The sequence below is a fragment of the Aquarana catesbeiana genome, linkage group LG02 (genome assembly GCF_042186555.1).
Source record: "Aquarana catesbeiana isolate 2022-GZ linkage group LG02, ASM4218655v1, whole genome shotgun sequence".
NCBI classification, from domain to species: domain Eukaryota; kingdom Metazoa; phylum Chordata; class Amphibia; order Anura; family Ranidae; genus Aquarana; species Aquarana catesbeiana.
The window spans coordinates 788,682,753-788,699,225 of record NC_133325.1 but is presented as its reverse complement, the minus strand read 5'-3'; the positions used below and the strand labels follow the sequence as shown (position 1 = coordinate 788,699,225).

Here is a 16,473-nt window from a genome sequence, read left to right as displayed (position 1 = left end):
AACGGCGCCCCCCCCCCCCATCCTTGGTGTCAGTGGGAGGAACGGCCCCCCCCCCCATCCTTGGCGTCAGTGGGAGGAACGCCCCCCCCCCCCATCCTTGGCGTCAGTGGGAGGAACGGCGCCCCCCCCCCCATCCTTGGCGTCAGTGGGAGGAACGGCGCCCCCCCCATCCTTGGCGTCAGTGGGAGGAACGACGCCCCCCCCCCCCCATCCTTGGCGTCAGTGGGAGGAACGGCGCCCCCTCCATCCTTGGCGTCAGTGGGAGGAACGGCGCCCCCTCCATCCTTGGCGTCAGTGGGAGGAACGGCGCCCCCCCCATCCTTGGCGTCAGTGGGAGGAACGGCGCCCCCCCCCCCATCCTTGGCGTCAGTGGGAGGAACGGCGCCCCCCCCCATCATTGGCGTCAGTGGGAGGAACGGCGCCCCCCCCCCCCATCCTTGGCGTCAGTGGGAGGAACGGCGCCCCCCCCATCCTTGGCGTCAGTGGGAGGAACGGTGCCCCCCCCATCCTTGGCGTCAGTGGGAGGAACGGCGCCCCCCCCATCCTTGGCGTCAGTGGGAGGAACGCCCCCCCCATCCTTGGCGTCAGTGGGAGGAACGGTGGCCCATCCTTGGCGTCAGTGGGAGGAACGGTGGCCCATCCTTGGCGTCAGTGGGAGGAACGGTGGCCCATCCTTGGCGTCAGTGGGAGGAACGGTGGCCCATCCTTGGCGTCAGTGGGAGGAACGGTGGCCCATCCTTGGCGTCAGTGGGCGGCACAGTGGTGTAGTGGGTAGCACTCTCGCCTAAAGTAAAAAGGGTCGCTGGTTCGAAACCAACCACAACACTACCTGCCTGGAGTTTGCATGTTCTCCCTGTGCGGGTTTCCTCCGGGTACTCCAGTTTCGTCCCACACTCCAAAGACATGCTGGTAGGTTATATGGCTTCTGTCCAAAATCGGCCCAAGTATATGAATGCGAGTTGGGGACCTTGGATTGTTGGCTCCTTGAGGGTAGGGACTGATGTGAGTGTGCGATTTATGTGTGGAGCCCTGCGTATTGACGGCGCTATATCGGTACCTTAAATAAATAATATATAATAGAGGAGTATCTTAATGAGACACAATGTACAAGGATAGGGACAACTGTAGACACGCACCCACACAGGTTGAACTGGATGGACTGGTGTCTTTATTCAACCTTACTAATTATGCAACTAGAAATGGTGGCCCCGTCATTGGCGTCAGTGGGGAGGAATGGTGGCCCCGTCATTGGCGTCAGTGGGGAGGAATGGTGGTCCCGTCATTGGCGTCAGTGGGGAGGAATGGTGGCCCCGTCATTGGCGTCAGTGGGGAGGAATGGTGGCCCCGTCATTGGCGTCAGTGGGGAGGAATGGTGGCCCCGTCATTGGCGTCAGTGGGGAGGAATGGTGGCCCCGTCATTGGCGGAAGAATATTGATGATTGATGTTAGTAACAGGAAATATGCCCCTTTGTTGATGTCACTGGGAGGAATACTGTATTGCATCAGTGGCAGGAAAAGTGCCCCAAGGGCCAAATAAAAAGGAAGAAAAGGGCCACATCTGGCCCCCGGCCGCAGTTTGGAGACCACTGACCTAAGGAATACCATGCCTTGGATAGGAGACCAAACATTAGTTATTTTTAATCTAATAAAGTAAAGGTCTAAACAATTCACAAGGAACGTTCTAAAAACTGAGGTGTAACCCATTTGCTGCCAGCGCAGTTTTACGTTGGGAAAAATAAAAATAATAATTTTAGGCCTGAAGATTAAATATCTGTATTCCTGTAAAGTAGGGACATGGATCTTTGCCTTGCCTTAGTAAAAGCACCTCCCCCACAGTGCACAAGGACAGGCTAGGAACACAATTAACTCTTTGATCACCCCTGATGTTAACCCCCATCCCAGCCAGTGTCATTAGTACAGTGACAGTGCATATTTTTTTTAGCACAGATCACTGTGTATTGGTGGCACTGGTCCGCAAAGTGACAAAAGTGTCAGTTAGTCCTCTTGCACACGATACTCCTGTTTGAGTATCTATTTTTTTTTCCAGCCGTTTTTCTTTTTTGTATGCATTTTGGCGCAATTGCGTGCAAACGTATTCTCGCGTTCACAATATGTTAATGGACATTTGCGCGCATGAGGAGTAAATTACTGACTTATCTTTTTTTTTTATGCAAATTATAAACAAACCACTGTCCATATTTCAGCTTCCACCCAACGAGCCTTAACCCCTCCCCCTCCCCTTTCCAAAAACCTATGCCAACCTAACCGGTGTATGAAAGATGTATATATCTGCTCCGGTCACGTGATCCGGCTCCTGTGTCACCCAGCACGGCCGCAGGGTAGAAGAGGGCGCGCCAACAACGGATGGGCCACTGAAGCCTTGGGGGCGATGTCACTGCTGCAGGCTTTGCTAGCCGTTGTTGGAGCGCTCTCTCCTCTCCCCTGCAGTTGCCGCTGGATGACACAGGGGGATCACGTGACCAGAGTGGGTTGAAAGTTCCCCCGAGACAAGTTAGCAATGCTGTACAGATCCGCCATAGCTGATAATCTGACATAAAAGTCCGATGATTGCGCTGGCACTCTGGTTCATATAGCACACGCTGTCCCCCCTTTAAGACCAGAAAAGAGTCGGAAAGGGTCTACTGGTGTGCGGCTAGCTTTTTTTTTTTTTTTACTGAAGAATGCACGGCTCTTGTTTATGCGCCTGTGTGCATTGGCACATTACAATTACTGGGCTGTATTTTTGCTCAGTTAAAAAAAAAAAAAAAAAAAAAAAAAATTTATTTATATATATATATATATATATATATATATATATATATATATATATATATATATATATATATATATATTTTAATAATAATAATAATAATAATAATAATAATAATAATAAATAATAAGTACTGAGCTTTTTCAAGCTGCAGTTTGCAATCCTGCTATAAGGTCGCCGCCATCACTAGTATAAAAAAAAAAAAAAAAAATGAAAAAAAAAAAATAAAAAATAAAATATCCTATAGTTTGTAAATGCTATTATAATTTTTGCGCAAACCAATCAATATACGCTTATTGGGATTTATTTTAACCAAAAATATGTAGCAGAATACATATAGGGCTAAATTGATGAAGAAATTCGATTTTATTTTTTTTAAATGGGTTGTAAACCCTCATGTTTTTTCACCTTAATGCATCCTATGCATTAAGGTGAAAAAAACTTCTGTCACTGACCGGCCCCCCAGCCCCCCCCCCCCTGTTTTACTCACCTGAGTCCTGTATTCCCCCCGCCAGGGACGAGCTCTCCCCCTTTGCCCGGGGGTTCCCGGCTCTTGATTGGATAGATTGATGATAGCGCAGCCATTGGCTCCCGCTGCTGTCAATCAAATCCAATGACGCGGGGCCGAGTCATGTACGGCGTCCATGGACGGCGTATGCTGGACTTGGGAGCACGTTCGCAAGGTAACCCCCCCCCACAACCCCACCCGGGTGAGCGCTTCTCCTAGGGGGTTATTTGATACGGGGGAGGAGCTACCAGCACCGCCGGGGGACCCCAGAAGTCGAGGATCGGGGCCACTCTGTGCAAAACAAACTGCACAGTGCAGGTATTTATTTAAAAAAAAAAAAAAAAGAAGCCTTACACTCACTTTAATTTTTTTTTGTAGGATTTGCTTTATAGCAGAAAAGTAAAAAATATTTTTAGACTGATATGGCATTAGGGTGACAATCTAACATGCCGCGCCTCATCCCAATGAATTTACCATAGAACAACCAAGGACCTTAAATGGGATTTTTTGGGTGCCAACAATCAGAGAGATCAACTTCATATAAAGAGACTAGTGTGGACTCACTCGGGAGTTCTCTGGTGATCCTGTGGGTAAGCTTTTGGAGTGAGCAATTAATGAATATAGATGCTGCATTTTCCTAAATATTTTTGTGAAAATTTTGTCTTCATTAGAGTTTTGTGACAAATGGTCTGTGATATCCCCTGAAGAAGCCAGGTTTGGCGAAACATGTCGGGATTAAAACAACTTGCTCCGACCATCGCTGTTATGGACACTCACTACCCGTAGCGTGATATGTATTACGCTTTCCATGTATTTTATTGAATAAAATTTGTCTTTTTTTAACCAATGCGAATAAACTTAAATTCGTTTTATACAAAGTTGATCTTTCTACAATTGTTAGCACCCCAACAAATATTTTGTTTTTCCTTCTAAATTGGTCGTTTTTTTTTTTTCACTTTACACTGCTGACTAAAGGACCTGTGAATGTCCGCTGTTTGAGGTCTGGGTTCACACTTCTGCGATGCGGGAACCCGCGCAATTCCAGTGCGGGTTTCCGCATCTTATGTCACCAGCAGGCAGTTCATACTGCTCCCTGCGAACCGCTGCGGGTGTCAATGTACAGCTACTTTCACACTGGGGCGGGTGGCGTTAACAGTAAAGCGCCCCTAGTTTTAGCAGCACTTAACCGCTGTTATAGGGGCGCTTTTCAGCCGCTAGCTGGGCGCTTTTAGACCCCAGCTATCGGCTGAGGAAAGCGTTAAAAAGTAGAGCTAGGCGATTTTTTTTTTTTTTTTTTTTTTTTTTTTTTTTTTGTGAAAAACTCGGTTCACCATTCCAAATTTTTTTTTTTTTTTTTTTTTTGACACCGCACCGGTCCTAGGGAGCTGCAGGTGTCAGCGCCGGTCCTGGTGAGGGAAAAAAAAAAAAAAAAAAATAGATTTGCTTAAACTTTGAAATCGATTTGACCTCTCAACTCGATTCAAATCGATTTTTTTCCCCAGCCCTAGTTAAAAGCGCCGCTGCCGAAGCGCTTTGCAGGCACTTAGGCAGCGCTGCCCATTGATTTCAATGGCAGGGGCGCTTTAGGAGCAGTGTATACACCGCTCCCGCAGCATCCCAAAGATGCTGCTTGCAGGACTTTTTTTTTTTTATTCCTGTCCTGCAAGCGCACCGCCCTGGTGTGAAAGCACTCGAGCTTTCACGCTGGGGAGGCATGAGAGGCGCTTTTCAGGCGCTATTTTTAGCGCTAGAACGCCTGAAAAGCGCCCCAGTGAGACACCCCCAAATCGGTGTGTGGACACCCATGCGAACCGATTTTTCAGTGCGGGCCAAAAAAAGAAAAAAAAAAAAAAGATCCTGCAACCATTTTGGTCCTGAATGTGATGCAAATTTAGCCATACAAACTGTACGGCGGCTGAATTTGCATCACACAGCCATTGCATGCGATGTACACAGCAATGCGGTGCGAATCACATGCGATATCTGGCATCGCAATAGTGTGAACCCAACCTCATGGAGGAGGAGGTTTAGTGGTTATGTGGGCTGCATCTAAAAAGTGTAATATAAACCGTGGAGAGGACACGGCTCCAGGATACCAAATTTTCACTTAATTGATATTCTCGCACATTTAAAAAAAAAATAAAAAAAAAAAATAAAAAAACAGAACACACCAAAATAAACACACAGCCCCTGAATAATTCCTATGAACGGTTCGCAAAGGTTATGGTTGCTGTTGCAGCATGTCACAAATGACTCATAAAAAACGTTCGGTTCTTGTGCAATGTGTGCGAAATAAAGCCACTCCCACTTTATCTGACTCACACAGCATGAATAAGGACTTTCTACAACAAACCGCTGTGAACGCATGCCTGCAATTTACTATTACTCTACAGCACAGCCGCTCTCAACCTCGTCAACCCTTGAAATGATTTCCCGATCTCAGGGAACCCTCTGCTAATAATGACTATATCTACACCTCATGATACATTAGTGGGATGGTCAGTGGGAAGAATTAGATAGCTAAAGATCAATGGTGATAAAAGATCAATGGTGTCAGTAAGAACTTATCTGGGAGGTTCATCATTCTATAAAACCCATAATGTGGTCACACTGCAGCCTTCAGAAACCACACGGCCCCTTATCGGACGACCCCATCCCACCGCTACATGCAACTCTATTAGGGTGACATCATCCAGATTTGTGTATTTTAAAGAAGCTCAGGGGGTTACAAGTTCTGTAAATTCAACATTTTTGCCAATTGTAATCATATTCTTTTTTTTTTTTTTTGAAGCTACAATGATAAAATGATACAAATTTCATTTGGATAAACTCCTTTATGTATCCAAATGAAATTTGTATCATTTTTTTTTTTTCACACAAATATAGCTTTCTTTTTTTGGTGGTATTTAAAACCACTTCAGCGCCGGGAAGATTTGGCGGCTCAATTATCAGAGCATTTTCTTGCGATACGGTACTGCGTCGCTTTAAGGCCCCTTTCACTCTGGGGCGGTTTGCAGGCGTTATTGCGCTAAAAATAGCGCCTGCAAACCGCCCCTAAACAGCCTCCGCCGAGGGCTTTCACACTGAAGCAGTGCGCTGGCAGGAGAAGAAAAAATCTCCTGTCAGCCGCTTCTTTGGAGCGGTGAAGGAGCGGTGAATTCACCGCTCCTAAACCGCTCCTTCCCATTGAAATCAATGGGACAGCGCACGGCTATACCGCGGTAATACCGCGCTATACGAGGGGTTTTAACCCTTTTTCGGCCGCCAGCGGGGGGTTAAAACCGCACCGCTAGCGGCCGAATACCGTGGTAAAACAGCGCTAAAAATAGCCCTGTTTTACCGCCGACGCCCCCTACCGCCCCAGTGTGAAAGGGGCCTTACTGACAATTGCGTGGTCGTGCGACGTTGCACCCAAACAAAATTGACGTCCTTTTTTCCCTACAAATAGAGCTTTCTTCTCAGTTTAGGTCTATAAGTATTCTTTTACATTTTTTTATATTTTTTTACCAAAAAAATATGTAAAAGAATACTTATCGACCTAAACTAAAAAAAAAATTTGCTTAAAAAAAAATAAAAAAAATAGGTATATTGATTGGTTTGCGCAAAAGTTATAGCGTCTACAAAAATCGGGGATAGATTTATGGCATTTTTATTATTTTTTTTTTTTACTAGTAATGGCGGCGATCTGTGATTTTTATCGTGACTGCGATAGGGTGCTGAAATTAATCGCTTCATTGCGATTAGGGCATATCCGATGAGGAATCGATGAATGCAACCGTAAAAATTGATTACCGGGTGACGTCATCCCGACTTGCCCCGCTCCCCCGGGAGGCAGTAATGAGGAGGCACTGATGGCATTGATAGGTGGCGCTGGTGGGCACAGATGAGGCAGCCACAGCTCTCTGCATGAGGAACTGATGTCCCTCTGACAGAAGCCGGTGATCGGCTTTTATTTTTTTCCCCTCACGCTGTCACAAAAAAAAAAAAATAATGATTACCGATCTTCTGTTTACATCTCGTGATCAGCTGTCATATGACGGCATCACGGCAATTAAGGCCGGCGCTGTAGCCGTCATTCAGCTATAGAGCTGTCAAGAGAAAGTTAAGATAAAAAGCCTTCTGTGTGCAGCATCCCCCCAAATACTTACCTGAGCCCCATCTTTATCCAGCCATGTTGCAGGAGAGTCTCAGCTGCCCCGGGACTCCCCTCCTCATTAGCAAAGACAGTCAGAAGAGAGATCTCGATCGAGAGAGACCTCGAGAGAGCGATTGATCAAGATCGAAAGATCAAGATTGATCTCTTGTTCTTAGTGACAAGACACCACAAAGACCACCAAAGATAAAAATGCCTGCTTACCAGCAGTACTAGGGCCTTTCAAGGGGCCAGAAGCACGTGTGGCTGATTACCCCGCCAGGGCTTTGAATGGTATTCGATGGACCTGCAGGCAAATCTCTTCTCTGCGTTGTTCCGACAATACCACCCAAAGATAATAAAAAGGAGGCTCCACATAGCATAAAATCCCACACTGTGCAGAGCACACAGTACACTAACTGTAAATACTGTAGCTGCCTGCCTGTGGTATTAATAGGAGCAGAACAACAGCAATTGTCTTCAGGTAGCTTTAGGTGCACACTGTGCAGAGTACACAGTACACTAACTGTAAATACACCTGTTTGCCTGTCAGTATATTAGGAAGAGAATAACAGGAACGGATCTAGCTAAACTGAATACAGTGTGTGTGTGTGTGTGTGTATATATCTATCTATCTATCTCTTAAGTCAAATGACAGTCTCTCTCCCTCTCTGCCGCCGCAACACACTACACAAGGCCACCGTGCAGGCGGCCTTATATAGTGTGGGGCGTGTACTAAACCCCCATGAGCCATAATTGGCCAAGGCCTCCCTGGCTTTGGCCAATTACGGCGCTCTGTACAGACGGCGCCCTGATTGGCCAAGCATGCGGGTCATAGTGCATGCTTGGCCAATCAGCCAGCAATGCACTGCGATGCCGCAGTGAATTATGGGTCGTGACGCACCACTCCAATTTGGCGCGGACGGCCCATAACATTTGCAATTTGACGAACACGCGATGTTCGAGTCGAACATGGGTTCGACTTGAACTCAAAGCTCATCCCTAATGGTGACAGGTGCTGCAAAGCCAAAGGGCCCTTTCACACTGGGGCCGGGGCGGCGCTAAAGCGTCGCTATTGTTAGCGGCGCTTTACCGTCGGTATTCGGCCACTAGCGGGGGCGGTTTTACCCCTGCTAGCGGCCGAGAAAGGGTCAAAAACCACTGCATGCTGGTGGTGTTGGTGCTTTGTGGGGGGTACGTTGTGATTTGGCAGAGCATGCGCAAGATCGGAAGGGGGGAGGTGCATGCTAGGTAAACCAGCTGCTCTAAATCCTGGAGCACGCTGGTGTTGGCTTCAGTTGCCAACACTGAAGATGGCTGCCGCCAGAACGTCATCAGGGCACAGTAACCCAGACATTTACAGTAAGGACAATAGCCGCTTTATTGACTATACCCATAGCAAAAACTTTTTATAAGGATCACGGGGATGTTTTTATTGTATTTTTGAGGAGACTGTGGGGTTGATTTACTGGAGAGTGCAAAATCTGGTGCAGCTCTGCATATAAACCAATCCGCTTCCAGGTTTTATTGTCAAAGTTTCATTGAGCAAGCTTACGTTAGAAGCCAACTGAAAAATTTGGTGCACTTGTGCACGGTAGCCAATCAGATTCTAACTGCAGCTTACTCAATGAATCTTTGACAATAAAACGTGGAAGCGGATTGGTTTATATGCGGAGCTGCACCAGATTTTGCCCCCTCCAGTTTTAGTAAATCAACCCCTGTAGCTCCTCTAAGTACAGACATGGCTTCTGTCCTTAGCCTGGTGTAGTTGGGAGTGTGTAGAAGGTTGTATAGGCCAAACCAAAAACCCTTCATGAACATTCCATAGCCATTCCAAGTGAGCAGTAATTAGGGTCACCCACAAGGCCTTCTTCCAGCTGCCACCTATGATTAATTGGCATTCGGGGTCACCAAGCGTTACTTTCTGATGGGTTTCACCAGTGTTAAAGTGTCAGAGACCCATCATTTATCTCAGTGCTGGGCGGAACACTTTAACCACGGAAGGATTATCATAATGACCGCAGCGAAACCTCACGTGTGGTTTAGAACGCGGTTTAACCACTTCCCTACCCGGCCATAGTAATATGACGTCCACAGATGGGATCTCCCATCCTGGGTGGACGTCATATGACGGACTGGGCTTCCCGGCCGTCTAGGGGGCGCACGCCGCGTTGCTCGGGACCCGGTGCGTGTGCCCAGCGGCTGCGATGTCCGCCGGGCACCCGCGATTGCCCGTTAACCGGGCCGGACTGTGTGTGTAAACAGATCAGATCAGTTTTGAGGAGAGTGATCTGTGTTCCCAGTACAGAGGAACACTGATCGGTCTCCTCCCCTTGTATGTCCCCTCCCCCTACAGTTAGAATCACTCCCCTAGGAAACACATTTAACCCCTCCCCGTTCCCTAGTGGTTAACCCCTTCCCTGCCTGTCACATTTATACAGTAATCAATGCAATTTTATAGCATTGATCGCTGTATAAATGTCAATGGTCCCAAAAACTGTGTCAAAAGTGTCCGATGTGTCCACCATAATGTTGCAGTCACGAAAAAAAATTGCGATCGCCGCTATTACTAGTAAAAAAAAAATAAATTTTTTTTAAAAAAATGCCATAAATCTATCCCGTATTTTGTAGACGCTATAACTTTTGCGCAAACCAATCAATATACGCTTATTGCGATTTTTTTTTACCAAAAATATGTAGAAGAATATGTATCGGCCGAAACTGAGGAAAAAATTTGTTTTTGTTTTTTTTAAATTGGGATATTTATTATAGCAACAAGTAAAGAATATCGTGTTTTTTTTTTTTCTTCAAAATTGTCGCTCTTCTTTTGTTTATAGCGCAAAAAATAAAAAAAAAGACGCAGAGGTGATCAAATACCACCAAAAGAAAGCTCTATTTGTGGGAAAAAAGGACATTAATTTTGTTTGGGTACAGCGTCGCACGACCGCGCAATTGTCGTTTAAAGTGCGACAGCGCTGAAAACTAAAAATTGGTCTGGGAAGGAAGGGGGTGAAAATGCCCGGTATTGAACCAGTTAAGTATGCGTTCTATGAATATGTATAAATATTTGTAGAACGCATACGTAAGTCATGCACGCCAATGTAAACCGCGTTCAAACCACACGTGAGGTTTCGCTGCGGTCATTAGAAATATATATATATATATAAATATATATATATATATATATATATATATATATATAAATATATATATATATATATATATATATATATATATATATTTTTTTTTTTTTTTTATTACACTGGAGTCGGTAAATCAGGGATCCTCAAACTATGGCCCTCCAGCTGTTGCGGAACTACAAGTCCCATGCGGCGTTGTAAAACTCTGACATTCACAGACATGACTAGGCATGATGGGAATTGTAGTTCCCGAACAACTGGAGGGCCGTAGTTTGAAGACCCCTGCTGTAAATCATTGCACCCATGATCAGCAGATGAAGGGTGCAATGCCAGGCTCCTGCACACCCTCAATACACCGTCTGCCCGTACCTCATATGGGCGGACAGTTACTGAATTGCAGAAGGAATATCATTTAAAAAAAAAAAAAAAAAAAAACACTACGAGATTGCTCACCAGCGCCCTTCACTGCTCATTGAGAACTACAAGCTGTCGGCCACAAGTGCCGAAGGTACTAGTAGTACATTCACAGAACTCTGAATGAACGATGCAGCCTTGTGGGGGGATCCCCGCACGGTCACTTGGTTTTTAAATTGTGATAGTGGGTGCAGGGAGAATATTCCACACCCGCTGTCACAAGGAGAGAAGATGGGGGGGGGGGGGGGGCAGGAGCTAAAACATGTAACATGTTCCAAAGGTGAACCTTTAAAAGTGCAAAAAAAAAAAAAAGGGACACACAAGTTCATGCGTCTCTATTAAAACCCACCAAAATACTGGGCATATCCAACACATACACTACTACTCTGGGACCTCCCAAATGGCATGACATACATCGGGTGCTTCTCAGAAAATATATATATATATATATATATATATATATATATATATATATATATATATATATATATATATATATATATATATATATATATATATATATATATATATATGAAGGGTTATGAAACTCCCAGTCTTGCGACACTTAAGCTTTTGAGATGGAGGACCTGGCATTTGACGTGTGTGTGTATATATATATATATATATATACACATACACACACACACACACACACGTCAAATGCCAGGTCCTCCATCTCAAAAGCTTAAGTGTCGCAAGACTGGGAGCTTCATAACCCTCCCTTCCTAAACCATGTCCTGAGCCAGGTGCCATCACACCCATCAGATCCTCCTGTGACCCTGTCAGAAGGGCACAACCCTCCCCTCCCCCCCCCCACATACACACACTACGAGGATGCACCGTCGACTTATAATAAATAGACATCAGAAGTCACCTGTTAACAGATATAGGGGAAAAACCGTCAACAACTAAAAAAGGCAAAAAAAACTTACACCCCCCCCCCCCCCTCCCGCATTTTGAATAGCCTGAGGGAGGGTTATAAACCCCATTAGGTTTTCTTCATTCACCTGGGTCCCATTGGGGAGATTTCCTTTCACTTCCTGCCTTATAGCCAAAACAGGAAGTGAGGAAATCCCTGCATATTAAGAGAATCCTTTGTGTGCGCACCCCCTCCCCCTCCCCCAGGTCACCGCCGAGAGTAGTGGAAGATTTTCCCTCTATTACTTTTCTGGTGACGATTTAAAATGTTTGGGATTTTCTTTTACCTTCTCGGATAACGTTTAACAGGTCAAATAGGGAGGGTAGAGACAGCAAGAAAAACCTGACAGGGGTTCTAGCCCCTCTCCACTCTATCCAAAAGCTAAAGTGGAGTTTGGCACCCCGCCCCCCCCCCAAAAAAAAGTCAGTAGGTACACGATAAATGAACACGTACCTGTCCTGGAATCCAGCGATGTCGGCACTGCAGCCAATGTTTCCCATCAGCTCTCGGCTGCAGCTGCCGCCTTTCGTGGTAAGGGAAACCGGCAGCGTCGCCTTTCGGCTTCACGGCCAGTTCCCTACTGCGCATGCGCGGCTCTGTCCAACTGGCTGGGGGGAGAGAGAAGACCGAGACATTTCACCGCAGCAACATGTCTCGGAAGTGGGGACAGGCACTTTTGGGTGGAACTCCATTTAAGCATTAAAAACTATAAGAAAATCAAGTAATTGAAAATATTTTATATATACACACATATATTATAATGTAGCTCATGCTCTATAAACCCAGTAACACGGGCCCTAGTTGATTTCTAAACAATCATATGAAAATTATCAGTAAATTCTATGACTTTTAGATTGTCAGCTCTAAAGATCAGGGCCCTCCGATTCCTCCTGTATTAAACTGTATTGTAACTGTACTGTCTGCACTCATGTTGTAAAGCTCTGCCCAAACTGCTGGAGCAATATAAATCCTGTATAATAATAATAAATAATAATAATAATGACTTGACAGATGTCGTTCGCAAGTACTTCAAATCTCTGTGTGCTTTTAACATTCAATTTTAGAATGAATGGACTTTCCTGAATGAAAGAGCCACACTGATTGGTAGAAATTCATTCATTTGAGAAAACAAAAATTTCCATTCTGCCAGTTCAAATTTTCTTGTCACGGTGATCAAAAAAAAAATAAATAAAAAAAAATAAAAAAAAATAAAAAAAAGGAACAATAAACCCCCACTAACAATTGGAAAATGTAATGAATGTTCTTAAAAAGAAAAAAAAAAAAAAAACACACACAAACAATTCTACTGGTGTAGGGCCAGCTTCACTGTGTGTAGAGAGATATAGAGATATAAATATACTGTATCTCTCTCTCTCTCTATATATATATATATATAGTTCGATCTATATGAATGAGAGAGATAAATAAAAACACACACACATATATATTCTCTCTCATTACACACCTCCTTCTATAACTAAATCATGTTATTACTAAAAAGTTCTCATTTATAAAGCTGTGAATGTGACTTGTCACTGAACATTCTCTGTTGGGGAATCCCCTCACTGACATGTGGCTCACACGAGGCACAGGACGTTTGGCCGATGTCAGATTATCTGCTTCATAAATCTGTCAAAGAGTCATTACCAGTGTGTGTGTGTGTGTATAGACAATAACATTGTACATACATTGTATCTAATAGTAGTCATTGTAGAGTACTCCATGCTGTGGATCCAGAGACTGTACAGTCCGGACTTCACATTATAAAATGTATGATTTCTATACTCCGCTCTCACAATACACGACTCCTCCTAGAAAACTAATCGTCACTAAAAGGTCATATATAAAGCTGTGATTGTTCCATCACAGACATGTGACACACATGGGGCAGGGAGATTCACCCACAGAGAACGTATGGTGAATGTCAGATTACCTGCTTTATTCATACAAGTGTGTGTGTATATATATATATATATATATATATATATATATATATATATATATATATATATATATCTCTCTCTATATATATATATATATATATATATATGTATATAGAGAATAATAGACATATAAAACACTTTTTTCCTCCTCCCTTATTCCATAGAAAAGTATACGTCGAGAATATGAATAAATATATATATATATATATATATATATATATATATATATATATATATATAAAATTTAAAAAAAAATTTTTTTTTTTAGATAACTGTATACATCCATATAACAATAAATATATATCCCTGTTTTGTTTTTTCTTTACAAATCCATATATTTTATACAATAAAAAAAAAAAAAAAAAAAAAAAAAAAAAAAAAGATGGATATATATCATTTTATTCTCTCTTTCTATATATATTAAAATAGATATTTTTTTGGAATATTATTTGAAGAAAGATAAAAACAGAAGCAGAAGGGGAATATATATATATATATATATATATATATATATATATATATATATATATACATACACACACAGTTTTTATTTTTTTTCTCTTTAGATTGTATACATTTATATTTGGATGTATTAAAAAATAAATAAAAAAAAAATATATATATATAAAACAATTGTACCCTTCATCTGCTGATCATGGGTGCAATGATTTAAGGGCTCCAGTGTATAAAAAAAAAAAAAAAAAATAATAATATATGTGATAGAGTGTGTATATATATATATATATATATATATATATATATATATATATCTATATATCTATATCTCTATCTATCTCACAAGAGGAACAAATATCTTCAAAAGTCTATATAATAGAAAAAAAAAAAGAATATATATATATATAAAATAAAAATGTCCCCTATTATATGGCTTTATGAAGATATTTTGTTCCCCTTGTTTTTATTATCTTTTATAGAGCCATATAATAATAATAATCATAATAAATAGATGCATAAAATCTCAGGATAAAATAATATATCCTTCTGGTTTTTGATTATGTATATATATATACATTTATAACACACACCTTGGTGTGTGTGTATGTATGTATGTATATATATATATATATATACACATACAGACACACACGTCTCCCCCCCAGTACAGAGAACACCTCTCTCTCTCTCTCTCTCTCTCTCTCTCTCTCTCTCTCTCTCTCTCTCTCTCTCTCTCACACACACACACACACACACACACACACACACACACACACACACACACACACATTGGTGTCGGTGCCCCACCTCCTCTCAGTGCTCCCCTCCCCCCCCCCCCCTCCTCCGGTGTCCCGGGTTCTCTCACCCCTTCATGGTGACAGCGGCTCCCCCTCGGTGTCCCGGGCGGTGTGGGGCGGAGTCTCAGTCCCGGTGCACCCCACCCCCCTCCTTCTCTCGCTCTTCCTCTCTGAGGTATCTCAGCCGGCCGGTGCCCCCTCCTCCTCCACCTCCGGACCCGCCACACGTGACCCGGCCGACTGCTCCGAATGGCGCGAAGGGCACCCCGATGCCGGGAGATGGCTGCACGCATGCGCAGAGCGCACCCTCCAGTCACGGCAGCGCTGGAAAGCGGCCCGGCGAGGGCTTGTCGCGCCTGCGCTCTGCGGCGGGCCTATCGGAGGGCTTGCTGGGTAGAGGGGAGGAGGAGCCGAAAGCGGCGCAGGCGCGTTGCTGGCGGGACGTCACGCTGGGTGGAGAATGCGAGCGGGCGTAGCTGCGTGCTCGCGGCCGCGGCGCATGCGTAAGACGTCATTACCTCAGGAGATGTGCTGAGAGTCGCTATTCATACCAACCTCAAGAATAATAAAGCGTTAATAAATCACCTCAATGAAACTTTATTAAAAGTAAAAAATAATAATAAAACACCTTCATAGAACTTTACAAATAGTAATAATGATAGTAACATAACCTTTAAAAACGTTATTTATATTAAAAGAAATAATAATAAAACCCATAATAAAATATCTTAATAAAACTTTATTATTATTATTGATAATAATACGTTTGTAATTTTTTTTTTATTAATAATAAAAATAAGAAGAAGAAAAAGAAGAAAGCATTAATAAAACAGCTTAATAAAACATTATTACAAAAATAAATACATTATAGCAATAAAGCCTTAATAAAACACCTTAAATGTTATTATTATTATTATTATTATTATTATTATTATTATTATTATTATTATTAATAATAATAATAAAAAACAAAAAAATGAAACACCCTAAAAAAACTTTATTATTATTTTTATTAGTAATACATATATGATAATAATAATATAATAAAATATGATAACAATAATACATTTGTAAAAAAAATATATATATATTGATAATAAAAATAAGGAGAAGAAAAAGAAGAAAGCGATAATAAAACAGCTTAATAAAACATTATTTAAAAATAAATAAATTATAGAAATAGAGCCTTAATAAAACACCTTAATTAAATGGTATTATTATTGATAATAATAATAAAAACAAAACAATGAAACACCCTAATAAAACTTTATTATTGTTATTATTTTTATTAGTAATACATATATGATAATAATAATATAATACAATATGATAATAATAATAATAGGTTCGTAAAAAAATATTTTTTTATTGATAATAAAAATAAGGAGAAGAAG

At 42.4% G+C, this 16,473-nt stretch overlaps 1 protein-coding gene across 1 annotated transcript in view; it reads right to left on the bottom strand.

Moving 5' to 3' along the window:
* The window catches only part of LOC141129423 (N-alpha-acetyltransferase 50), a gene marked incomplete in the record, with an annotated part of 34,541 nt that extends 19,048 nt beyond the window's left edge, over positions 1 to 15,493 (bottom strand). Inside the window, 1 exon segment of the mRNA XM_073617452.1 lies at positions 15,148 to 15,493. Within this exon segment, the coding sequence (XP_073473553.1) occupies positions 15,148 to 15,155 (8 nt within the window).
* Between the last annotated feature and the right edge of the window lie 980 nt (positions 15,494 to 16,473).